Source organism: Anguilla rostrata, chromosome 6, assembly GCF_018555375.3.
Source record: "Anguilla rostrata isolate EN2019 chromosome 6, ASM1855537v3, whole genome shotgun sequence".
In the NCBI taxonomy this organism is placed as follows: Eukaryota; Metazoa; Chordata; class Actinopteri; order Anguilliformes; family Anguillidae; genus Anguilla; species Anguilla rostrata.
This window is the reverse complement of record NC_057938.1, coordinates 16,659,905-16,686,653: the sequence shown is the minus strand read 5'-3', so window position 1 is coordinate 16,686,653 and position 26,749 is coordinate 16,659,905. Positions and strand designations below refer to the sequence as shown.

Sequence of the window (26,749 nt, the reverse complement as noted above, 5' to 3'; positions counted from 1 at the left end):
TGTATTCCAGGCATGAAATACATTTTCCCAGTCTGTCAGCAGCCATGATATATGAAGAGCATAAAGTGTGTACGAACCTTACAGCGTAAATGCAACAGTTTGGTTGTTTAAAAGCTACAGCAATATGTGAATAATTTCCCACAAAAAATGGCATCAATGCCTACATGTGAGTTGTATTAACATCCATAAACACAGCACAATTATTAAAAGGCAGCTCCTGAAACATAGGCTAACATTTACATTAATAAGCATGCCGAGACATTAAAACATTGTTAAACCAACAGAAGAGACAAAAAGTGTGAATAGCTACAATGCATGACAAAGTAGGCCTAAGGAACGTGTATGAAAGCAATGGCGCGATAGCACTAGAGACTAGAAGAAATAATGTGATAATTGATTTTCAGTCATGAAATATTAATTTGTTATACACAAGACTATATGAAATGTGTGAGCTATTCACATGCAGAGGACCATGCTGCACTAGCACTGTTGGAAAACCTCACAAACAGAGTGTTACAGTGAGCACATCTTTATGGACCAGGCAGATTTCCTTGCTCATGAGAACGAATGTCTCATGAGCTGATGCATTTACCCAGAGCTGCCACATCATGCCAAGCAATATGTTTAGTTTTGCTGGATGTAGTATTGCTGATGGGACCAAACAATAGCTGTGCTCTTCCCCACACCTCAATCAACAGCACTTCAATCTGGCAATTCAGAGAATTCTTCTTTTTATTACTGATTTTCTGCCATTGTGTTTCCTTATGTTTTACTACAATTACAATTGCGTTGTTCAGCAGTGTTTCACTGCCATTTCCAAGCAATTTAAATTGTGAAATAAGTACGATGCATATGCACGATGCCACCATATAAGGACAATTGAGGTCGTTCTCTGGGCGGAGTCGTAAAGCTCATTCTAGAGCAGACACTTTTTGGGATATTTGTGTATTTAATTTGCGTATGTGTGATTCACGAAACCTCTTTCATTCGTACGCACATTTTATCAAGCATGCAAACACAGTTTTTTAACTGATCGTACGATAAAATTTCAGGGTGACTTCCACGCAAATTCTATGGATGAGGCCCCTGGCAACTGGACTAATGGACTTAGCACTCGTTCAAAGGTGCAGGCCCACCTGAAGCTAAGCCTTCCAGGGTTTCTATAAATCCCAGTGGTAACAATAATCAAGTTCCATCCACTTCAAAATTACTTTTAACACCAATCCTCATTACTCTTCCACAAGGCAGACAATCCCAACAGGAAAAAGACCTTTTTTGACAAAGGTCTTTATACAAAAGCTTCCTTCTAACAAAAAAGTGAAATATTAAAATGGAAATGCTTCTTCTCAGAAATCAGGAGCATCTGTGTTTTGCTTTGTGCCTGATGTAACTATGTCTTGTTGTTCTGCTTTGAAATAACATCCTGTTTCCAAGACAACAGTCTTCAGATCATGATAGGGTTTTTTATTATTACTTTATTGGGGGGGGAGAGGGTCACATGAGACATGAGGTCAAATTTGTAATGATGTTAGTCATTTGAAAAGATACAGAATTCAATACAGTATTTAAAATATATAATTTACGTTCATTTAGCATCTCTCTACAGGAGGAGAGACACTGCTGGTAATTTTGCACTTTGCATGTAAATAACAGTAATCACGTTCACATATTCACCTGAAAGCACAGCACTAGACTCTCACAAATGCTGCCAGTGGGAAACTCAGCCTGGAGATAGAAGGCAGCCACAGATGTAACAGAGAATATTGAAAGAGCGATGCATGAGAATAGCAATCTCAGTGTCTGATAGACGTGATTGAACCCCTGCCAGGTTGCCAAATGTTTTATCGCGCAATAAGCATATTTTAGCAACACCGGGACACCTGGCGTGCCTTGTGCGAAGCCAAAATCAGTCTGAGAGACCGTCTCTAAGTGACACGGATTGAATCTGCGCTCGGTATGCGTCGGGTCCAGCTCGCACACAGTGGCAGGAGCGAGAGGTTGCCTCTGAAGCCACGCAGTTTTTGTTGTGTCCTTATCTCATTATGGCGTCCCATTAAGAAAAGGGCGGCGTTGTTTTTGCGTCAGTATGAAGCGAGGAATACGGTAATGAAGCCCAGTGGGGGGTAGGGTGGTGGGGTAGGGGGGGCGGATGTCTTCCTTTGTTAAGGACTCCACCTTTATTCTCTTGTTTATATCAGACACTGTTTTAAATATAGCACACAAAGGCCTTTGCCAAAACATCTCTTTCTTAGTGACACCTGTAATAATGTCAGGCTTTTATTCTTTTGACACATTACAGTGTAATGGCAACCGTATTGTTGTAGCTACAATACAGTGCAGTAAAAGCAGTACTATTTTTAGTGTAGCGGTAATAGGAAGGGCGCCAACACTTTGATACTAATGATCAAAGTAATACCAGTTGTAGCAGCAGTAGCAGAGTAGCACAGTGTTCTAGTACATGGTAGTGGCCCACTGAATTTTAATCCACTTTACAGATATGACCCTTCATCATACACTTAACAGTATCTTTGACACCTGTGATCTAATCAGACTGGCAGCCTGGGTCTGATGTGTACATGTGTGTGTGTGTGTGTGTGTGTGCATGCCTTCATGATTCAACATTGTATATTCACTACTTACATGCTGAATATATTAGATTTTTTTTATAGATCATTGTGTGAAAGGGTATCTGTCAGATAATTTAGGGTCTGTGAGTATGTACTGCTTGGCAAACACTCATTGCTTGCCTAGTGGACTGCAGAGTGAAAAGTGTGCTAGTCTGCACTCTCCTGAATTGTCACAGGATGCTGAGGCACTGAAATTGGCCTAAATTGGACATTCCATAGAGAGAAACAAAATCTTGGGTCTAATCTAAAAATATGTTTGTTTTTTTTTTTTTAAAAGATGCAAACCAACATCTTATACTTAACTTGCCATTTTGGAACCCTGTGGTGAATATCAGTGCTAAACAGGGCCCATGTTTGCTGGGGCTGGACAGGAAGAAACTCATCTGCTTGTTGACACAAGAGGTGCTGACAGGCCTTCCTGGGGAAAGAACTACTGAGTATGATCACTGATTCACCGGGCCTCTCCCACGACTCAAGGACCCATTCTACAAATCAGAAAAATCAATCTAGAACAGGGGGTATCCAGTTTTATCCAAAAAAGGACTGATGTGGGTACAGGTTTTCTTTAAGCCTAGCACTATGACCCCTGATTCAACTAAATAACAAATTGTGGTCTTCAATCAAAACCTTGATAAGTAGAATCAGGTGACTTAGTTCTGAGTTAAAACGAAAGTCTGCACTCACATAGGCTCTTTTCGAATAAGATTGGACGCCCTTGGTCTAGAACCTCGGCAGATCATTTCAGAATTCAGGCAGCTCTCTTCTTTAACTCAGTGAAAGTGCTAACAGTGCCCCCCATCACCTCAGCAACTGAGTACTGATCCTGGCTAACCCCTGAAAGTCATAATCATATTCAGGCAGTGTCAAGTATCCAGGAGTGATAATGCGGTCATCTGCCAATATAAGCACACTTAAAAAAGAATTCTGAAAGTGTGCTCTGGTGTGTGTGTGTTTGACTGTTCTATGTTTAACTTTGATATTCACATTTTAATACTTTTTAACAAATATTTGGTATAAAGATTTGCAGATGTGTGTAAAATTCTTCAGGATTTATTCAGTCAGGATGACTCTGTAGGCCGAGCATTGTTTTATGGAATGACGTTTCAAACTACGGACCTGTTGAATGCTGTTTTTTTTTGTTGTTCTTACTCTCTTGTTCATGATGATTTTGCACTAGCACTTTCATGTGTCATCTAATGTTCATGTGGGCTTATGTGGATGAGGGTAGCAGTGAAATAAGTGGAATAAAATGAGCGGTGGATTTAAAATAATTTCATCTCCCCAACTTTTCTCTCACACCCCTTCTCTCTCTCTCTCTCTCTCTCTCTCTCTCTCTCTCTCTCTCTCTTTCACACACACACACGCACACACAGTCCCTCCTCCGCTTTCCCTCTGACCCTATGTCCAGGACACTTTGGTATTATTAATACAGTCTCTTGAGCCACCCCACTCTCACACAGGGGACAGAGAGGGGCCGGGAGGGAAGTATAAGAGCGAGAGTGGAAAGAGGCGAGCCGGACATTTGCCATGACGAGAGACAGACAGCGGTGTCACAGCCCGCAGCCCAGGGGCTGATACACTGAAGGGGACCGCTCCTCTGCCGTGTGTGCGTGTGCACGCACGTCGCGTGTGTGTGCGTGAGCCTGGCAGCATCACCGCTCGGCCAAACTTGGATTCATTCTTCACTGGGGAGCTGGACCCCACTCGCTCTCTCACTCTCTCTCTCTCTCCTTCACTTTACCTCCATCCTTCCAAAACATCACCGGACAGCTGCCGTTTAACCCCCAGGTAAGGACACCTCGGCCACAATCAGCCAATGGTCATTTATTATTATTCTTGTTATTATTTTGTTCATTTTTTTGTTGCATCTTCAAGTGTTTGTGTAGTGCAAAGATTCTTCCCATTTGGACTTTCGTTGAAAGCTGTTCACAGTGGAGTCCACAAACATCTGTTTGTTATTAGCCGATAGCCTACTGTTCATTCAATGCACACATGCAGTATTTATGTGAAATGATTTCATAACACAAGCGGATCACAAGCAATAAAAAAATAGCATCACAATTCACTCACAGGATATTTCTGTTGTCTAATAAATAAAATGTAGGGGGAAAAAAAAACTTTTAAGAAGTTGTTCCAAACTTTTGGGAATAGAACTTCTTCCATCTTGGCCTCTGTTCAGACAGTTTGTCTTTTGCATTGAAGCTAAATTTGAAGTTGATCGAGGACTTTTACTTGGAAGGTTTGGAGGGAAGAAAATTCTGGAAAATGTTTGTAACTCAGCACTCCCAGTAATCTCTCTTGGGGTAAATATCTATTTCCTTACCAACATCATTCCTGAATCTCAGAAAATCTACTCTTATATTCATTGGGGACTCTATGGAGCCGGGGGGTAAATCTGCAAAACTCACGCAACACAAGGTCACAACTTTCCCTTCCTGAGAGCACGGTGGTGCCTCCTTTTCTAAAAAATGCCCAGTTGCATCTACATATATATCTGATCAAGCAGTCACAGAGCTCAGGAAACCGCTAAAGGTCTTGTTGCTCCACGCATCACATAAAATACATTAAAAGCATATGTGTTTGGTTGTGGTTCAGACTGAGAGTGGGGAAAGATCTGAGCTGACTAGCCAGGAACATTGTTCCAAAGGCGTAGTATTGTTTTCCATTAGGTTTCTCCTGAGGTTCTCACCATCTGCGGGTCTGGAGAAATGCTTGTGACATTCTGCTCGTGAGTTATTGTTGTCTCGGGACGAGTAGATCTGGAAGTACCCCAGCTCTAAATGCTGGTGAACAGAGCGATAGATTCATGCTGCGTTTCCTTCCTTTTTGTTCTTCTTTTTTTGGATATCTGATGTGGTTCCTCTGCTGCATCTTCATAAGAAAAGATCCATGAATAACTGGGCTTGAAGGAATCAAAGCATTAACTAATGTATCGATCCAAAATAATCTAGCTCTGCTCAAGTCATTTGGCTTGTCCCAACGGTGTTGGTTTGTCAAGCTGCATAGGTTTGCGATGATCAGTTAGTGGAAGAGTTTCCGCATCACGTAGTGGTGGCCCCACCGTGTCCGGAGTTTCGTACTTTTGTAAAGGGTACCTTGCAGTCAGCAATTCAGGACACCGGGGTTAACAAGTGATTTGAGGTCCCGTTTTGGTGGGAGGGAAACATGAATGAAAGAAAACTGTAATCCACAACGGCCCGTGCCCATGCCTGAATGCATTGTGATTGATCGGCTAGCACCTAGCACATAATTGTTTTCCATTCACAGTCAAGTACTTGTTTACATTCCTGTTACTGGTAACACCAGCTATAGGGCCACAGCTTACTTAGTGAACTTTCTCCAAAATTGCATTACTTGAATTGGATTAGGCCTGGCATTATTTGTGGACAGATATAAGGACAAATCTTTTGGATAACAAAAACTGAAGAGCTTCATCATCCAATTACATATTATTTTTATTCATTTAACCTTCAAACCTCAATTTGATTTACCTGTGGAATTGTTTAACTTTAACATTAAAAGGGAGGAAAACGGTTTATAATGGTCTGTCATTGGTCTGCCATTCAGGACCAATGCAAGAGCAAGTGTTTGGCTTTCTTTTTCTGACATCATGAAAAAGACATAAGCAAGTCAATGGGGGGTCAATGGGATGTGGAAAATAGCTAAGACAAAATAAAACTGGAAGAACATGAGAAATGTTTAGAATTTAAATGAAAACAATGATCATCTAGTATCGTATTCCCTAACCAGCGCAATTTACGACCCACGCCTGCCATAATCATTAACTAAGGGAAACACTTTTAAATCTAAAGAGGTGACATCTGTGTCATCGTATTTTATTGCAGCCAGGTTCTAAAGAGGAAATTCAACAAATGATATTTGAGGATAGTGTTGCCCTTGGCACCCACGTCGTCCCGGTTGCCACAGCCAGTTACATCTGCAACTGATGTCTTTGCGTAGTTTATGCAGGAAGTGATTTCAGAAGAATGCATTTACCGTGAGGCCAGGCAATTTTCTTGAAAGACGATGTACTGCGACCCCGGACAAAGAAGTATATTGCACAAATTCAGCGCAGCTTAGCCTAATGCCGAAATAATACAAAATTAATTGAATAGTCGGGGTACTGCGATGTAATAGTATTTGCAATCTGGACGTTATCATTCAAAAGACATTCTGTCTAACAGCAGATCCTAGACAGAGACGGATTTTCAGAGCCGTGACATTCTGGGTGGAATGGCCTACTGACACAATCCAGCCTGCTGCTCTCTGACACAAAAGACAAGAGCCAGAAACAGTTATGAACGGCACCCATCTTTCCTTTGCTTATTTAAAAGCGATACCGCTGTACTCAGCGGGGTAAAACCTTGTGCTAAATGTTACTTATGCCTGTATTAATTAAAACAAGGTTTGTCCTTAACGTTGAATGCAAATACATGCATGTGTAAAACAAAACGCAGTCTGGAAAGATAATTTAGGTGATTAGCTGAATTGTGTTTATGAGAAAAAAATGACCCATGCATTTGTTTGCGAGTTAATAATTAACAGAAAAAGTTAAACTCCGACCTAAATTCTTCTTGCTTTATTAAATGTAGATAAAGAAAGGTCAATTTGCTAAACATCCACACAATATGTTGAAACGGACATAAGATAAATAATGCAGCTATATGCGGTTTCCGTTCAGTTAGGATCACCTTGACGTACAAAGCCATATGAGCAGAATATGCATGCGACCAACGCCACCAATGCACGAAATGGTTCAGGGTTTTCTTTTGAAAACAAGAAATATGATGCCACCTAGTGGTGTACAGAAAACATTGCACTTGAGTTACCTAGATTTATACACGATCTCATCTATATAAAATTGAACGAGCTTTATAAAACAATAATGCACTCGTGCATTTATTATAGAAATGTTATCTAGCGTTAAAAAAGCCATTCATTCCAATTAGCATTTTGGTGTAAAGCTTACTAAATTGTTGGACTATTTAGTGGAATGGTGTACATGGCATGAGTTGTTGCTATGTTGTGCTTAATAGCTAAAATGTGTTTTAATTCTGTGTCAACAAATGAGAACAATTGCTGAAAGGAACTTTATCAAATCAGAACTTTAATCAAATGTAGACAGCTTTTCTTTTTTCCCAAAACAACCAACCAAGTAAACTGCAGTAAAGAAGATCGTTTCATCAGGAACATTTTGACACTTATGATTTTGCACACATCAATGCACCTTTTTACAAGTAACGAAAGTAGAAACTTGGCATGTTTCAGGAATGGTTAGAAACCACACTTCTGTTTGAAAGTTATGTCAGCTGGTTTAGCCTTTAGGCAGTGTTGGGGCCAACAGTAATTTAAGAGCTTCTAAAATTATTACATTTAGATTTTTTTTTTTTACTTCATAATACAGTATTATGAGGCAGTATTATTTTTTAACTTTGCTGTGAATGATATAAGCATTTTATTTTTAAACAGGAATTAATACTGCTTCATGATATTTACATATTGTTATACATCACTGATGTGCCTTATGAAAACCACCCACTCACCTTCCAGTAACATCAGTTGGGTAACCGCTCTTGAATGACATTGTCAGTCCCCTGTCATTTTCCAGTACACTTTTCTTGCTTAGACAGATTTATTTATCAATTTTTGAGGTGTTTGTTAAGAAACACTAATGTCAGGACTTGTGTGGTTGCCAGTTATTTTTTAAAGATTGAAAAAAACAACACAATGTAGCATAAAATCTCTTGCAAATAATACAGTTGCAGGAAAATTCTGGATTCTGAGCATAAATAAATTTCAACAGCCATTTATTTCATGGTGAATGTAAACACCTTAATTGAAATATGACTGTATCCAAATCATAACCATTTTTAAGTACTGTATGCATGATAACACTGTGATTTGATTGACCTGACAAAGATCCACGTCAGAGCGACATGTTATCAATAAATGGTGGAAACAGTATCATTGTGTGCAGGTTTTTTTTTATTAATGTGTCGCCCTCAAACATCCATCCAACGTTGGATGTGTATGTTTCATTGCTGTTTTTGATACACATTAACATTGGGATCGTGATTTACATTCCTGACTGTGCTGTGTTCTGTACAGGAGGCTGTGAGCATCTCTTCTTGGCCTGTACAAAGTAGTGGGATCTTGCTTATCGTTCAGCATGGAGAACTTAACAGTGGGAAGGACGGAGGGAATCCATATAACCTGCAACACATCCGGCAGACACAGCTACATTTACACGCTCATTCCTGTTGTCTACGGCTGCAACTTTGTCATCGGCATCGTGGGAAATAGCATGGTGGTGGCCGTCATTTACTGCTATATGAAGCTGAAGACAGTGGCAAACATCTTTGTGCTTAACCTGGCCGTGTCCGACCTCACCTTCCTCATCACCCTGCCCATGTGGGCCACCTTCACCGCCATGGGCTACAACTGGCCTTTTGGCGGGTTCCTGTGCAAGGCGAGCGCCGGGTTGACCATCTTCAACCTCTACACCAGCATCTTCTTCCTCACCTCGCTCAGCATCGACCGCTACCTGGCCATCGTGCACCCTGTGCGGTCGAGGCAGCGGCGGACGGTGGTGTACGCCCGCATCACCTGCGTCCTCATCTGGGCCTTTGCCTTCCTGCTGAGCCTGCCCACGGCGCTCAGCCGCGACGTCTTCACCATCAACCACCCCAACACCACCGTCTGCGGCACCCTGGACAAGCACGAGCTCAGCCACGTTCTGGTGGCCATAGGCCTGATGAAGAGCGTCCTGGGCTTCCTCATTCCCTTTGTCATCATCGTCACCTGCTACTGCCTGATTGGGCGGGCCCTGCTGGAGGCCCGGCGCGTCCAGAGCAGCCGTTCCCGAGGCGACGAGGTGCTGCAGATGCTGGCCGCCGTGGTGCTGGCCTTCTTCCTGTGCTGGGTGCCGCACCAGATCTTCCACTTCATGCACGTGCTGGCCCTGCTCAAGGTGATCGAGAACTGCCCCACGCTGGACATCATCGACACCGCCTTGCCCTTCACCATCTGCATCGCCTACTTCAACAGCTGCATGAACCCCATCCTGTACGGCTTCGTGGGGCGAAACTTCCGCCGGAACCTCCTGCGGCTGCTGAGGTGCGGGCCCGGCTCCGCCCCCAGACACTCCCACCCCAGCCTCACCACCAAGATGAGCACCCTCTCCTACCGCGCCTCAGAGACGCTGCGTCTCACCTCTGGCAAAGCCGCCTCTTCGCAGCCCGCCAAGTGAGGGGAGGACGTTGGCGACACTCTGCACACCTGTCCCAGTACAATCGGGGGGTTTGGAGGAGTGCTGCACCATTACAGAATCCAACGGCATTGCAGCGTGCTTAAGTCTTGTGTTGAATGTCGCTGCAAAAAGAGTGTTCTTTTGCCAGGTCACTGCAAACTTAACCGAGAGAAAGGGGCACAAAGTGAAGTACCTGACAGACTTCAGGCCAGCCGTTAAAAAGGGGAATGGACTGGTGCTGAACAGCAAAGAAACCTATACAGTATATGAGAAATTCCTTTCTGCCTGGGAAGCTCCCATGCAGTTTAAGGGTGAAGCTCTGTATGCCTCAATGTAATCTTAAAATTCCCAGGTTATAATTTATTTTGGATTCGGAAGAGAGATTATGGAAAATCCCATCCAATATCAGATCCACTCTTTTTTTTTTTGTTCCCAAATTTCAAAGTCTATATGATTGCTATATGAAGTTATAACTTATAGTAATTTATTATCTGTGGTGATTTGATGTACATTTAATGGCAGAAAACAGAAAATGCTATTGATGAAATTACAGATCTTTTTATTTCTGTTTGAAACATAATTACCTTGATTAAGTCAAGAGGAAGTGCGTGGTTAGATTCAATAGAACAGCAAAGTGTTGTCCTGAGATTTTGAGTGATGGATTGAACACACATTGTTAGTCACACACCAAACACATGTTTTGTGAGGTCTGAAAAAAAACTAGGCATGGCTGTAAATTCATCGCCTGTAAGTCCTGACAAGAACATTTCAGTCAGAAAGTGCACATTTGTCCGAGTTACTTTGGGTACAGGAATGTTCTGTTTGTCCAAATCCAACATCTGCCAGACAAAATGGTATGTAGCTTTATGTCCCTGACATAAAAATGTGTCTGATTGACACAAATCTTTTTCCCTGAAAGGTTTACATTTGGAAGGCTTAAACTGTTTTACTTGCGTATATTTCTATTTTAATGATGTATGTGGGGAATACGTTGTGTGAAACTGAATGAGGAGCTGACGGACACTTTTGATTGAAATGTGGTTCAATTCATTTAATTTGTGTGTGTGTATGTGTGTATATATATATATATATATATATATATGTGTGTGTATGTGTGTGTTTTTACTGACCATGGTACATGTCAGTGATTTGTGCATGACTGTGCAAATGTTACATAGGTACTACTTCACCTCATTAGTCAGGGAGGAGTAAACCCAGGTGATAAGGTAATAACTTTCATTTTGGTCGTCAAGACTGGTGAATGTTTGTTTCCGTGTTTTCAGTCTTCGATTCACATGCACACATCGCTATATTTTGCCTGGTTTTACCGTAGAACTGATTAAAGGAAGACTCTGAAGGGCTTTTATGGAACAATGATTATGGTTCAATTAGAATATTAAAAATGAGGCTTATCGGTGAACCGCTGAGCAAAACGGAAATTAATTGTACACTGACCATTGCATCACCTACCCGGGAGAAATGAAATGTTACAGGACACAAGGGACACTAGACTTGAACTCTTATGGAACTGGACTTGCAATCGCAAGTTTGAATTCCAGGGGGTGGGGGGGTAGGCTGCTACCTTTGTACCCCTGAGCCAAGACTGGAACCTGAAGTGCATCCGTATAGCATCCAGCTGTATAAATGGATAATAAATTAAAGGCAAGCTCTGTTAGTCACCGTTGGGTGTTTGTTAAGGAAATATCCATCATTCTAAACCTAGGTGGAGTGAATTTTACTGTAAAAAGTTACTGTTGAACTTGTCAGGCCTCGCCTGTGTATTCCCGTTAGTTCTGAGTGCAGTCTGTGAAATATGTGATGTTTAAAATGTGCTGGTGTCTTGTTAAATATTTTATTTTTTGTACGTGTACATTCCATTATAAATGAATATATTAAAATAAATATTTCCACACAGTGATTGGGAATGCATGTATTTTGTTTTGGTTTGAGGGCCACATCATGGCTGTTGGTAGGCTACTTACTTCCTAGAAGTGCGTTCATGTGGGGTGAAAGGTTGTATAATGCGAACTGAAATGAATTCAAATGGTTGTGTAAGCCATCACAAGTGATACTTAATTCAATATTTAATTAAAATCAACAGCATTACACACTGATTTAACTGTTCCCTGAGTGATTGTTCCTGGATCCTCAAATGTTGGGTTGAAGGAAATGGACAGCTCATTCGATATTCCCCACCAACAATGCTACAGAGATGTGGGGCACATCCCAGTACATTTATCATTACAAACAAAACAAACCGGGAATAAATGGATGAAATAGGCCTATTGCTGGTCTCCATGTATTGTCATGGGTGTTCCCTACTCTAGAGACTGTATCATTCCATATGTAACCAGATCCAATGAAAGACGTTATGGTTTGCTTGTGGCTTGAAAGTGTTTGGAATACAGACACACTAGTACTATTACAGCCAGGTATATAGGCTACCTTTGTACAGCAGGCCTGCATATTTGGTTACCTATATCTAAAGGCATGGCAGCCTGCCTATAATTGCAATTTCTTGGACAGGGCATTTGATTTATTTGATTTATTTATTCAAGGCGCAAGACACGGTCAATTATATAACAACAAATAAAAGGAATTCAAACCAGCAGTGTTATTTTCATTTTGGACCACAGGGTGGTCTCTTACTGGGGGAGTAAATACGATTGATGATGTCAGGGAATGATGTAGTTACATGTGCACTCTGTAACCACATAAAGATCGACAGCACTCAGGTCAGTTCATTTTGCCAAAATACCTTTGGCGGTCTTTAGGAAACAATGATTTAAAGTAATTTATTGACATTATAACTGAGGGGCACAGAAGACATGGTTGTCACAGATCCCAAAGGTGTCTGATGGGGTAAAGGTCGGGGCTCTGTGCAGGCAGGTCAAGTTCTTCCCCAACAAACTCAGTAAACCATTTTTTTATGGACCTCGCTTTATGTACAGGGGCACTGTCATGCTCAATGGGCCTGCTCCAAACTGTTGCCACAAAGTTGGAATCACACAATTCTCTACAATGCCATTGCATGCTGTAGCATTATGATCGCCCTTCACTGAAACTAAGGGGCCTAGGCCAAACCATGAAAAGCAGCCCCAGACCATATTTCCTCCTCGACCAAAACTTTACAGTTGCCACTATTCGGGCCAGTACAGTTGGCACAATGCATTCCACCAAACCCAGATTCCTTCGCCAGACTGCCAGACAGTGAAGCATAATTCATCACTTCAGAGAACGTTTCCACTGCTCCAGACTCCTATCAATGCTCCATGATTTGGAGCGTTTGGAGGGAGAGGGTGGAAGGTTTTTCCCCCCTCCAAAATTAGGTTTTCTCACTCGTTTCTCAAAACCTACATATTGCGGCTTGAATTTGGCAGGGGTAAATTTGTAGTTTTAAATGGACTTCGATGGGGAAGTTTGCTTTTTGGCACCAGAGGCTTACTGAACAGCAATACCGCGAGTATCCACTGGAGTTTGCTAGCTTCACGGATAGTCACAATCCTTGGTCCCCTATATTCTCATGCTAAAATATCGTTAACCTAATGAGCATTGTGTGGTACAGTTCTATGTGTACAGCCCACTCCCACTGAGATAAATATATTGTGACGGTTTTATTATATCTGATGCCAGTTTACTCGAGGGAGGAACTAGCAACATGGGGAACAAGGGATTAGGGTTTTACCAAAGTATGTTCTCAGTCATATTTAGAAAAATACTTCTGACTTGAGATCATCATGTAGGCTATAAATAGGAAATTACAAATTACCGGTACAAAATGTTAATTTTATATCTGCTGGAGGCCAAAAATAAAAATAAAAATCTCAGGGGGCACGTGCCCACTTCTTAATTTGAATGGGCACGCCGCCACTGCTTAAAAGTTCCATCTTTAAATTAGTAGGCTAAATCTGATGGCTCCGATGAAGCAATCAGGCTTGTAGCAATCAAATAAAAAAAGTCATAATGTTGAGCAAACACTATACTAGCCCAGGCTTCACAAAGTCTGAAATTTATACTAATTCAAATTGCATAAACTTTCACTAAATAGGCCTAAAGTCTTTATTTTGAGAACAATGATCATAATATTTGTTGTGAAATTGGCAGTGAAACTGCCTGTAAAAATAACGACCTTTCCATACGTGCCTAATGCTTCCACAATAACTGATGAAAAAGCATCAAACAATTAAGTATCGCGATTATTAACGTGTAGGTTATTAATCATGATATTAACCAATGTATAAGCTGTAGATATGTGCGTTATTTGCGACAATGTATACAACTACAACAGAAAAACAGTATAGGCTACGCAGCTCTATGAGAGGGGGTGTGTGTGTCCGAAGTGATCACATGACTGAATATATCAACTGAGTCCTCCTCCTACTATAAATTTATCGTTGTCTTCGTTGCGTGCTCTTTCTGGGGAATAAGGCTGCTTCGTTTTAGTGTGGGACTACGAACAGGAGCTTTAACTACATACGAATCATGGCAGGTACGTAAAATTTAGTAAAATAAAATTGAAAAGCACGTTCTGTTGAAGCGTATTGCTTGTAATGTCACGCATTTAATGGTCAAACGGACACTGTGTTCCTGTTCGTAGCCTATTGCACGGTGCTGCACGCCCTCGGAACACACGCATTTTACACTATTATTAATTACAAGTATGGTATTGCATTGCATATACGAATAAAATGGAGGTCTGCGTTTTGTCGAAAGGAAACCAGTATTCGTTAGTAGTTGTGAATGATAACATACGTAAGTTTTGCAGCGATTTAAAATCCCCGATAGGAGGCGTGGGCCTAGCAGCTTCCCTACTCCGGGCTATCTGCTATTTCTTCACAGGCAGTTTTGGGACAGAATATATTTCCTGTTGCAATGGCTACTGTTGTTGTTTAGCCAAACAGCACTACAGATCAGGCATGATCTTCTTCAATTACAGAGGAAAGGCTAGATTATTGGGAAGCAGAAATGTATATTTTACTTTATTCCACAATTTGTGTTGAAACGGTAGAAGCCATCTCTGTAAGAGCATGCGCTCACCTGTACCCGGCAGTTGCTTGCCCATAGAGGCTATAGCGAACTTTTTGCATTTATTTAAGCAGTTCAGTTGTAATTGTATCTCACGTAGAACTGAGTCGGCTCCGTGGGCCTAATATTGTTTGTCCACCGGAGGCCTGAACTGTATTCCTGTATCTTATTGAAAGTAAGTGATATATATTTAACATACGTCACTCGAGCCTGACATTTTCTTGGAAGTTCACGTATGCTGCAGGTCACGTCGTTCAGTACGTTAGCTCTCGGAATCTAGAAGGCTGGAGACGAGAAATCAGGCAGTAGAACTTCTACCATGCTTGAAACATGGCAAAAACTACGCTTTCGTTACATTTTCGCCTGTTCCACGTTCTTGTGAGCTACTTTGCTCTAGCCTACAAGTAGGGCAGGCTATACTTTCTTCAAACGCTGCGAATCTTAATAAAAACAAATCTTTAATTTAACAGGATTGGTATTGGTCTGTGTTTTCGCCCCTGAGGTCATTTTAACAACGCTATGGGCTAATGTGGAGCAGTAAATCGCCGAGGCAACATGTTAACTATTCATATACTATTGCATTTTGCTGGGTTAATTCTAATTTTACATCATTAAAACTGTGGTTGCTGAAGATGGATGATTGTTAAAAACACTCCCGCGTTTGAGTTTGTGTAATAGCATAATAGTTAAACAAAATCAAGAAGACGTCTCCATACATAAATATATAATTTATAATGTATAATTTTGCATAACAGTTTTTTTTTATCAGGCAGTTCAGCAAATCGGTATGATTGACTTTTTATAATAGACCTCAACTGGTGTGATTTAAACAGCCCTCAGGATGAGTTGTGCACAAGCACTATATTGTCAAATAAAGGAATTTCAGTAGTGGGCAAATGCCAGGTTTTGTAACCTGAGAATATTAATACTACTACACAAGAAACTTAAATTAGACTTAAGTCATGGAGTTATTTCCATTTACAGAAGCAAATTGTTTTAGAAATACAGCTTTACACATTTTCAGTGGATTAAGGGGACAAAGCCATTAGACATTTTGCGTGCTCTTGACATGTCTTCATGTCATTCTGTTAAGTGGGTGTGTTCATTCATTGCACAAGGAAAATGGAGATATGACATACTTTACTGTACATACATACACGTGTTCATTTTTTCTCCCTTCGTATTACGAGTCCTACATGGAAAATATAGGCTTTCCTTTGTGTGTGTGTGGGGGGGGGGGATAACCCCATCCCACCTCCTGCAAACCTCCCATGCCAGTTTACAGAAGCAAGGGGGCTGTGTAAGACTTTCTGTGCTTTCATTACCTGCTTTAAGTGAGGCACATTTGTTATGTTCTAACAGACCAGGCATTCGTCACATTGGCCACCAATGACAACTATGCAAAGGGAGCGATGGTGCTTGGCAGATCCCTGCGCACCCACAAAACATCCAGGAATCTGGTGGCATTGATTGGCCCCCATGTGACCGAACCAGCCAGGTACTGTTCAAATCCCAGACTAGCCTCCGAACACACACACACGCACACACGCACGCACACATTTAAATGGTAAGGGAAATGAGAGTGGGGAAGTGGGGCTTTGTGTACACCGTTTCAGTAAGGCCCTCTAAAATGGAGCTGGCTAAGTAAAGCAGGCTTGCTATAATGGTGTTGTGCTTCAGATAAGAGGGTAGAGACTCCAAACAAATGCTCCACGGGCCTACACAGCAGAGCTGGCCCTGCTGGTTTTGGTGACCCTAAAGTGCTCTTGTTAAAAATATTTTTATAAATAAATTGTGTGGCTCAGGAGTGGTTGTGGTCCTAAACGACGTCCTGCACAATGTTTATGCTAGCGGTCAGCTCTGCTATGCAGGGATGATAGATTGGTTGTAAAATCAATTGGCCTGCAGATAGTTCTTTTCCATTCCCCCCCTCTCACAGGGAAGTGCTTCAGAAGATCTATGATGAGGTCCGGCTAGTGGATTTGCTGGATAGCAAAGACTCTGCCCATCTGGCCCTGATGAAGAGGCCGGACCTCGGTGTCACCTTTACCAAGCTACACTGTTGGACACTGACACACTACTCCAAATGTGTCTTCATGGACGCCGACACACTGGTCAGCGCACGGCCTTGAATCGCGCAACACATGACACATGGTGTGCGTTAATTAACATTCGTCCAGGTTGTACTGTGTATGTGCCTAATATAAAAGATCAGGTATGGTGTGAAAGGACTCTCACAGAATGTGATGACACATTAGAAATCGTCTAGAGCATGGCTGAGGTCTACCGTCCTATAGGTTTTCATTTCAACCCTAGTTTGACACACACCTGATTCTACTAATTAGCAGCTCAGCGTGATCTCTAGATGTGGAACAAGGTGTACTTTGTTAGGGTTGGAGTCAACACCTACAGGACAGTAGATCTCCAGGAACAGGGTTGGGTCTTTCTTACAGAGTGTGATTCTGTGAGAAAGGAAATCACTGAAAAGGTGTTGGGTTCAACATACCAGGAATATACAAATGTGATTCAATGGGCTTTTGAATCTATTCTGTATGTAAGTAAATGTTGGAACATGCTATAATACAGTTTCATTAACAATGGAGGCTTCACTTCGAAAGAGCTGCTACCTTCGACTTGGAAGCCTCATGTTAATTTGAATATACAATTGTAAGGCAACTTACTGATGTATATTTCAGAACGGACAAAGCCTTAAAGGATATCTGGATTTGTCAACATTTGTCAGGATTTGTCAACAACAAATAAAATTAATAGTTTTGAGTGTTTTTTTTAAGCAAGTTTTTTTTTTTTTTTAGTACTAGATGAGCTTTCTCAATTGCATTTATAAATGTAAAAAAAACATCAACTGTGTGATGTGGGGGGACGAGTCGGGGGGTTGGCTATGCAGGATATCAGAAGGGATGAGTCTTAAGTGTGGTTCTGGTCCGTGTTCCAGGTACTGTCGAATGTGGATGAGCTGTTTGATCGCGAGGAGCTGTCCGCAGCTCCGGACCCTGGCTGGCCGGACTGCTTCAACTCCGGCGTGTTTGTGTTCCGGCCCTCCAACGAAACCTACAGGCAGCTCATCCGACTCTGCACTGAGGACGGCAGCTTCGATGGTCAGTTTGACATTTGCATTGTGTGTGTGTGTGGGGTCGGGGGGGTCGGGGGGGGTGAACTGCACTGAGAACTTGTGCTTTAGCTGAACATGCCATAGCGCTATGAAAATTATCTTCTCAGATTTCCTCTTTAATAGACTGTTGAAATTTTTACTTCTGGCATACCCTGTAAGCCCCAGGAAAAGTTATGCAAGAACGTTTGTAACGCAATGTTTAGAACGTCATTCATCTCGCAACGCAATAACTAACCAGCACAGGAAGGAAAATGAGCAAGTTAGTGGTCAAATATGTATGGACTGCCCACATTTCAAACACCCGATTAACAAACAACCCATGATTGAAATGGTGAAATGGTGTTACAAAATCAACCATTCATATGCTGAAAATGGGTACCCACTACATCCCACGGTGGGCCTGGATCTCCATAAAATCGTGATTTTTATAACCACACAGTGGGTCTGGATCTTGATAAAATTGTGATTTAGAGAACTGAACTGTAGGCCACACCTATTTTTAAACACAAATGTGCTTATCCTTGTTTATGGAAAGAACGATGGGTAATGTAGTGATTATCCTTTTGAGTCCTTCATGTGTGCCCTTAGGGTTAGATATTTCCATAAATAACGACGATAAGTGCATGTGTGTTTTAAAATAGGTGTCCTACAGTTAAGTTCACCGTGTGGTTGTAAGTCACATTACTATGGAGATCCAGACCCACTGTGGGGTGTAGTGGGTACCCATTGTCAGCATTATGAATGATGGATTTCTGAACACTTTTTTACCATTTCAACTGTGAATTTTTTGCACAATCGGGTGTTTCACAAATGCAGTTGTGGTGTTGGGACTATTCTAAGGCGCTGGCTGGCTGTTTCAGTGCTGTAACATGGGCTTAAGTTATGAAGAAATTACACGGGCAGTTTTATAAGTAACTTCTTTATAGAGGTGTGAGCTCAAATACAAGGCCCTTCTGTCATTGTGACCCTCCCATCACTCCCCCAGTATGTACTTTGCCGGTAGTTATTTTGGGATGCTTTGCGGGGTGGGGCAACCTAGCAATCCCATGTTGCAATAGCCACATACTCGATGGCACTGACAGGCAGCCGCTGGTTCTTTATAGACTTGATAGTCCTACCTCCGCTTGATCTACATCACGCACGCTTTTCTCTCTCCGGTGCTTAATTAAATTTTCCAGCCTTGTTTTCTTTCACAAACCTGTAATGGGCCCAGCTGATGTTGCATAACAGTCCTGGCACTCTGGCACCAAGTCTCCAGACTGTATTCCAGAGCTGCTTGAGGAATTTGGCAGTGATTCTCCCTAAACACAAAAAGCCTATTCACTGAATCCTTGCTTTTAGTTGTGTTTTATAAGCACAGGCCCTTTCCATAAAGTCATCTTTCAAGTTGGGTGCATGATGCCACAGTCCTACTTTGGTATGAGTTTTTTCCTAGTTTCGGTTATGTGTCATTTTAAAGAAAATATGCACACTGTATACAATTCCTTTTTTGAGTAGGCGAATGGAGCCAGTAGAGTCTTATTTGTTGTAAGCTAACTTAAAATATTAGAATATAAGAATCATTAATCTACAGCTGGTGATGCTGAAAATATTCTTTTGAGTTTTGAAGTTCAGTCACAAGCATTGCTCCTTTATAGAGGCTGTGGAACTGAGATTTTTTTATGGAAATTCTTGTAGTGCTTTTATTTTCTTTGTTGGAATATTTCAGTGCCAGAATCACATGGATGACATTTTGTCATTATATGCATCTTGTTCTGTTAAATTTGCAAGTGTCACACAACGTATTTGATTCAGCCTAGGTTTTTATGTGTTTGCGGCTGATGTATTGTGCGCTCTAGTGTGTTCTTTAGCGCACACCACGTCTTTGTCCGTGTAGCCCTCTCGTTTTACTTCTCCGGACTTCGTGTTTCTGAACCCCGTTAACCTCTCGCATGGACGCTGGCGTTCGTGGTCAGGTGTCGCAGGTTGCGTAGCCCTGGTGCTGGAAATAGCCCGCACACATCCATTAAGGCGATTCACCCTGTCGCAGATCAGTAACCGCATGTCATTTTGGAAATGCGGTCACAGCCGCCCGCCTTATACAGAGCGCGTGGTTCGCATCGCGGTTCATCTGGAGCCGCGTTTTGCATGAGCATCTCCAGCGTGTCCACAAAAAAAATCATGCCCCATTTTACAGTAAGCTAGCAAAGTCCAAGGTCTCTAAAACATGGTTTGGTCAGCATGCCTTAAGCTAATACTGAATGTTATTTTGTTGTAGGATTTTTTTTTTGTTGTCAGCTAAAATACATGCACTCATCCAACTGGACAGTTGTACGCCCTCCAGTCCATGCACTATTACAGGAAAAAGCTAGTACCTATTGGTGGAATGCTCTGTCTCTCAATTAGGATAAATCAGACAGTGGTTGCCTGCTGTTGAAGGCTTTGAAATACAGAACATGACTCCTCTGTCACAAGAAGTCTAGGTCTGTGTAGCTGTGTAGTCATCCTTATAGTAGTAAGTCTTTTTTTTTAATTTTTTTTTTTACTTGATTGCTTGATCACAATTTTAATTTGGCATATATACATCTATATGTGTGAAATGTTTGTCACCCAAGCCACTTGTAATAAGCCTCTCCTGTTGTGGCTATAAGCCACTCTCATTGTGTACTGCAACCTTTTTGCTCTGCACAACAGTAACTTTTGGCATCACTGTTCTGTCATCTCATATTTGGCCCATTGTTCACTGAAAGAAAAAGCAGTCTGAAAAAGTACAAGGAAACGCCTGTTCTTGGTCCCTGGGCATGCTGAGCTGTGCCCACTATGCAAAGGCTACTATTGTCTCAAGATATAGATTTCCCAGCATTTACTCAATGAAAGTGGGCAAATTTTTCGATGCATTGTCTCTAGTTACACACTTGAAGTCTGGCCGTCGTGAAAGCCTTGTGGCAGCCAGGAACCATGTGTTCAGAATTTCTGGGTCACAAAGGGCCCCGAAGAAGCAAACTAATCGTTTCCCGGGGTGACCGTCCTACAGGTTTTTTTTTTTTTTGGTTTTGTTTTGTGTGTGGCTTTGGCAGAGCCTGGCAGGAGTGTTTGGCCCTCTTGTTTGCCCCTCCCCCTTCATGCCACTGTATATTAATTAATGCGCATATATTACGCCCTGTGTGCCTGCAGACAGATTCCCCGGATTGCTGTCGGGGTTTGTGGCCGATTTAAATGGCCTGGAAGAATGGTCATCTGTGCAATGTCTAGAGCAAAGCCAGTGCTCCACAAATCAATCGGCCCACCTTGCTCTGATCCATGCTTCTCGTGTGTGATAATGTGCATTCTATTTCCCGTACCAGAGCAGCGGACGGCTGGCCTTCTGCTTGTAACTGCCTCCCAAGTTTGGCTCCGTTTTCATGCCATACTTTGTATGTGTGGGGGACTAAGGCTACAGGATGTCTGGCCTCACATTCTCTCACCCTGCCAGATTTGGGGCTGGACCCTCACCCCAGTTGGACTTTGCAGAAGGGGGGAGTTTTCCCTTTCAGAAGTCTTTTTTTGGGGTACACTCGTTGTGGTTGCCAAGATTCCAAATGGAAACCAAAAATAAGCCTGTGCTTTAACTTGGGGGCACTTGGAATAAAGTGCTGAAAAGAACTGGCCATCCCGGCCGCTCTTGCATTACTCTATTGATTTATTAAAACAAAAGCCATCCATGCTGTGTTAATGGCATTAAGTGGCTGATGCTTCCCCTCGTCAGTCCGCTGGCTGCAACTTTCAAAGGCTTCCATTTTCGGGAAGCGTGCCAGCTAAGCCGAGCCCACGGTATTTATGCAGTGGTGTCCCAGGTGCGTGGATCACTGAAGCACAGTGTTCTCATAAAGGTTTTGTCTGCTGCACTGTGGAACCCAGCCATGTGGACTGGGGGGGGGGTTTCCACACTTAGCGCAGGGGCTATGGCTGGCTGGTTATGTCACGATTACAGTTCCCGTGGATGACCGTCTGCGCTATTGGTTCACTGACTGAAATTTATCCCCCCTTGCGCAGTACTACCGAGTATTCTTTTTCACTTTCAATTTTTACTTTAGGTTTACCCAACAAAACCTTTACAGCATTCAGTGAGCTAGTATTTCAGACCGGGTTCATTCTCTAAAAATCATTGTGGAAGTTTGTGAAATACTACCCACTTCCTGTATATGTGAGGGTGTTCATTCTCTTTACAGTGTTTCTATCTGATGTATTTGGTCACTCCTTAGATGGACTGGTAAACTGTTTCTTTGTTCACGTTTTGCATTAATAATGGGGTGCTTTTCTGTTTGCAGGTGGGGACCAGGGAGTTCTCAACAGCTTTTTCAGCAACTGGGCAACTGCAGACATCACAAAACACCTTCCCTTCATCTACAACCTTAGCAGCATAGCCATCTACTCTTATCTCCCAGCATTCAAGCAGTGAGTGTCACCACAAAAAAAAAAAAAATTTTCTCCCTGTGACTTGGCCTATTCACACAAACGAGGGTGTGTCACATATTTATTGGCTCTAGATCTGAGCAAAATCTTGAATTTGTTTGTGTATAATTTATAATTAGAGCTGGGCGTGTTGACAGAGCTAATTCCTTTGCTGTTCTATCTTCCTTTATGCAATCCTGAAGACGAGCGGTATTTGGTTTTCATGTCATTGCGCAAGGTTTAATATGTTTGCTCTAAACTCAACGAGTACACGATAAACTAGGTCCATACATTTTTATTTGTTGGCTTGTGTGGTCTCACTATTCATTATTTGAAGTGCCTTCATTGCTTAAGTTTATGATATACTTGCGCTAATGAGATAAGACAGCCCTGGACCGTAGACGCGGTGCGGTCCCTCCTGCGCTCGAAAGTTCAGAGAATAAAACGGATCCAAGGTCGCACTGGGCGCGTGCTCGCACGAGGTGTCGGGTTACTCGGGGCGACAGGGACCAACTGCTGTCCCGGGCCTTGGCTCCCTGTTCTTGTATATCCACTCCGGGCCTACAGAGAACAGATCCCAGCGGTTTCCCAAAATAGAAAGCTGTATTTAAAGACTTTTATGCCGCAGACAGACGAGGCTCTTTCGCGAGCCAGCCCCCGCCCCTCCGCTGGCTTCACCGGTAAACAAAGCCTTGCTTATTGTGGAGTGAGTGATCGCCCCAGGTTAGGAGACCGTTATAGCCTCTCCTGGCAGCGGTGTTTGAGAAAGGAAGCGGGTGAACGTGTTTTGTACCGTCGATGAAAACACGGGCTACTCGTGAGCACAAGCACGAGTCCTAGTCTCTCTCAAACACACAAGGGCCTTTAGCAGTAATTGGAAGCGGCATGCTGTATAGTATACCGTGTACACCTGCTTATATTTGTATACGTGTTGTGCCGTCGTGTTTCTTTTCAACCTTGGTTGACTATGGTCTTGGCTGTGAACACCAAATTCATTCTATTTTTAGTATTAAATTATTATTCATCCAGAATGACAGAATTCAGATATTATTCTTTTTTCTTTTCTTTTTTTTATTTTATTTTTTATTCTTTTTTTTTTTTTGAACCACAACAAAGTAATTCCACGTTTCTTTGAGCCAGTCGTCTTTCAGTGTCTGACATTTGTGTTGTGTATTGATCCTAATATTTACACAGCCATTGGTGGCATTGCAGGACTTGAAGAGAAAGTGCTTGATTTGAATGAAAAGTCGAAACAAGATGTCACGCTCTAGCTAGCTTGTTCAGCATAAATAAATTACAACAGAAATTGCATATATTGAATTGCATATATTAAATATTGCATATATTTAATATATATTTTAATAAAATAGTTTTTTATATTCGCTTGTTTTGATCAAAACTTCAAAACATTATCTGTAGTTTTTTCATCCTGCTTCAGCTACAATCGTCATAACACAATGAATCTACGTTTTTAATTTTTTATTATTGTAAGTTTGCATATTATGTCAAAAGTATTTTTATCAGAACACATTAATTGGTGTAAAACGCAGATTGGTGCATTTAAAATTCCATGGGCAAGCTAGACCCCTGATTTCTGACGCTGACTGAGTCTTAAATGAGTCCTGCATTTTTGGCTACCATAGGTCTGCAGTCGTTCCTTAAATGCGGGCATCCTTCTTCAGGGCCGCTGTTTGCGAATCGTTCACAGGTACGGCAGCGACGCCAAAGTGGTCCACTTCCTGGGTAAGATGAAGCCGTGGAACTACTCGTACGACGCCAAGACGAAGAGCGTCAAGGGGCACTCGCAGGACCCCTCCACGCTCCACCCCGACTACCTTCTGAAGTGGTGGGACATCTACTCTGGCACAGTGTTGTCAGTGATGAAGGAACAGTATGGGAGCCAGCCCTTCTACTCTGGATGCGAGGAGACCGTAAGTACCCCAGAAAACCCACTGGTAATATGAACAGGAAAGCCCCCGTTTTTCAACGGGGTGGCGGGGTTGGGGGCAGGACTGGTCATGAAGACTCTGTGTCTGTGAAGAGTGTATCTGTGCTAGTTTGTTTGGTTTAAACTGTTGTACAAGTCTGCCATAGCCAAACCCAGTATGTGAAACCATTTCTCTTTTGAATCTTGAAGTTCTATTCATAAAACAGATTGGAAAACATCTGTGTCAGAATAGAGTACAATTATGGATTGTATAATTAATTCAGAGCTTTGTCACTTCCCCATAAAAATGATCTGTAATGATAAACCACAAGTAATTTAAACAAAGCGAGGTAGACAATAAAAACTAAGTTGATCTTGTGTTGTCGACCCCCTTCCAAGGGCACTCGGTAAGTGGTTAATTATTGTTCAGAAGGACTGGTTGATTGAAGGGAAGATTGATTGCAGTCTGACTTTGTGTGCTCCCCTCCTTATCTGGTGCAGTTCATCGAAACGGCCCCTCCTCCTCCAGCAGTCACTTGTGACCGCTATAAGGTATGCAGTAAAGGCCTGATGCTTAGCTGTGGCTGAGCTTTTTCTCAAGAGGCCTCTAACATCGCTCTGTGGTGACTGATCCGAAAAAGAATTCCCAGCGCGGCGCTCGGTCGGCCATTCCATACAAAGCAATGTGTGCAAAGGGATGTCCGGGGCTCTGCCTTGGTGTCGGAGCTCAAAACCTGCCTCTCGCCAAGCCGAAGACGGTCCTTTCCCGGGTTTAACGTAGTTGCGCATTTGATGTACCGCTTTGGCTTCTTGTCGGTCCTGCTTGTTGTTGATTTGGTTGTTCGGTGAACTTGTTGACTGTAACCGGTGGCGATCAGAGTTGACGGTGTGGGCTGGGTCATTTCCTCATTTCGCCCTTTCGCCCTATTTGCTTTACGCTCACGGTGTGCCACCCTGCGCTAGGGAAGCTGTCTGTTAGCAACGAAACACTGTTGGTAAAGGTGGCTTGTGCTGCATGGCTTATCTTAAAAAAACAAAACAAAAAAAACTGGTGAATAAATGCTATGTGGTGTTGAAGTCCATATTTGAGACTGTATTTACCCCGTTCTCCCTCCCCTCTTTTCAGGACGAAATTCATCACGGGGTGTCCCAAATCCACGTTTCGCCACCCCCAGCCCCCACCATCTCCTCAGAAGAACGCAAGCAGAAGTGGGAACAAGGCCAAGCAGACTACATGGGCATGGACAGCTTTGAAAACATACAGAGGAAGTTGGACTCTTTCCTAAATTAAAAAGGGAAAGGGGGTGGGGGAGGGTAAAAATGCATCTAGAAAGCATTTGCAGTTACACAAATTTAGGCTTTTGGCAAACACGGAATGCGGTCAAATTTCAGGTGGTCAACCACGTTTGGTTCTTATTAAAAATGGTTCAATACAGTGTGCATTCATCTTCCTGCTGGCTCACTACACTATGTTGGTGGAGGTGATGCTACGATGGATAAATGTCTTTAAAATTCTTAGCAGCAAAATGCAACTACGCGGTATACTGTACTGTATGTAGAAGTCCCTCCTCTTTCTCTCTAATACTCGCATACTGTGAGGCAAGAATTTGCCAAAATTGGACATCAGTTACAGAACCTAGGCTTACACCTAGCGTGGCGTCATGTGTTGAGTAGGAAGTGACATTCAGTTATCCAGACTGCAAGGAAATGTGTTCTGTCTGGTGAGAGGAGTGCTCCCATTAGAAGCTATTGGAGGGGGAGAGAAGTGAAATCCCCTTTTTAAACAGGATTTACATAAGTAAGTTCCTGTAAGTTTTCCTGCGTCGTCCTGTTCTGTGAGTTGTATGGATCAAGAGAGAGCACGTCCCAAGCCTTGAACCGTGAACACCTCTGTACAGTATTTTGCATGTTTGTACCAAACTGCTTGATTTAAACCTGTTGTATTGCTTTACCCTGTTTAAATTCAAGAAAAATGCAATTTTTTTTGGTCCTCAAAAAGTCTGCAATAGAACACCCTCAGAGAAAGTTGACAGTGGCCTTAGTTTTAGCCTAATGTTTGCATCGCACCTTACCTGCTACCATCACTCCTTTCAAAGCTTTTTACCCTCTGCCTTTCTCCTAACACTTGTTCCTTTCACAGTGTGGAAACTAGGGCCATTACACTCCATGTTTTTGGAGGACTGAAGTGTGATATTTTGCTGGTCTTCCCCCCAAGTCAGTGTGTACAACACTGTACACTCAGCTAGCTCTTGTTTTTAGTTCCCTTATGGGAGAAAAATGAAACTACTGGATTATTTAAGCTTGCTTGTAGCACTGGCCCTGTATCTGCAAAATTAAAAGACTAGTGTTGTGAACGCTGTTGTCTTGTCACTTTCAATGTA

The 26,749-nt window shown here is 42.3% G+C and overlaps 2 protein-coding genes across 4 annotated transcripts; both read left to right on the top strand.

Annotated features, from left to right (window-relative positions):
• Nucleotides 1–4,068: 4,068 nt before the first annotated feature.
• On the top strand, nucleotides 4,069–11,794 carry LOC135256679 (type-1 angiotensin II receptor-like). 2 transcript variants are annotated; one of them, XM_064338687.1, is made up of 2 exons: nucleotides 4,069–4,415; nucleotides 8,736–11,794. In XM_064338687.1, exon 2 carries the CDS (start codon nucleotides 8,797–8,799, stop codon nucleotides 9,874–9,876), a length of 1,080 nt encoding a protein of 359 aa, XP_064194757.1. In that variant the 5' UTR covers nucleotides 4,069–4,415; nucleotides 8,736–8,796; the 3' UTR covers nucleotides 9,877–11,794. The 2 variants fall into 2 exon arrangements, with proteins under 2 accessions (XP_064194757.1, XP_064194759.1); XM_064338689.1 differs by having other exon boundaries at nucleotides 4,069–4,446.
• Nucleotides 11,795–14,205: 2,411 nt separating this feature from the next.
• gyg1a (glycogenin 1a) lies at nucleotides 14,206–26,722 on the top strand. Of its 2 annotated transcripts, XM_064338685.1 has the most exons (8): nucleotides 14,206–14,365; nucleotides 16,264–16,399; nucleotides 16,841–17,015; nucleotides 17,855–18,017; nucleotides 22,318–22,444; nucleotides 24,150–24,372; nucleotides 24,870–24,920; nucleotides 25,495–26,722. In XM_064338685.1, exons 1-8 carry the CDS (start codon nucleotides 14,359–14,361, stop codon nucleotides 25,657–25,659), a joined length of 1,047 nt encoding a protein of 348 aa, XP_064194755.1. In that variant the 5' UTR covers nucleotides 14,206–14,358; the 3' UTR covers nucleotides 25,660–26,722. The 2 variants fall into 2 exon arrangements, with proteins under 2 accessions (XP_064194755.1, XP_064194756.1); XM_064338686.1 differs by lacking the exon at nucleotides 24,870–24,920.
• The last annotated feature ends 27 nt before the right edge of the window (nucleotides 26,723–26,749 follow it).

Excerpts from the sequence above, each read along its gene's own strand:
- gyg1a (XM_064338685.1), top strand. Across the intron at positions 16,400-16,840 it reads CATGTGACCGAACCAGCCAG|GGAAGTGCTTCAGAAGATCT; the intron begins GTACTGTTCAAA and ends CCCCTCTCACAG. Across the intron at positions 17,016-17,854 it reads TCATGGACGCCGACACACTG|GTACTGTCGAATGTGGATGA; the intron begins GTCAGCGCACGG and ends TCCGTGTTCCAG.
- LOC135256679 (XM_064338687.1), top strand. The coding sequence starts at position 8,797 with ATGGAGAACTTAACAGTGGGAAGGACGGAGGGAATCCATATAACCTGC.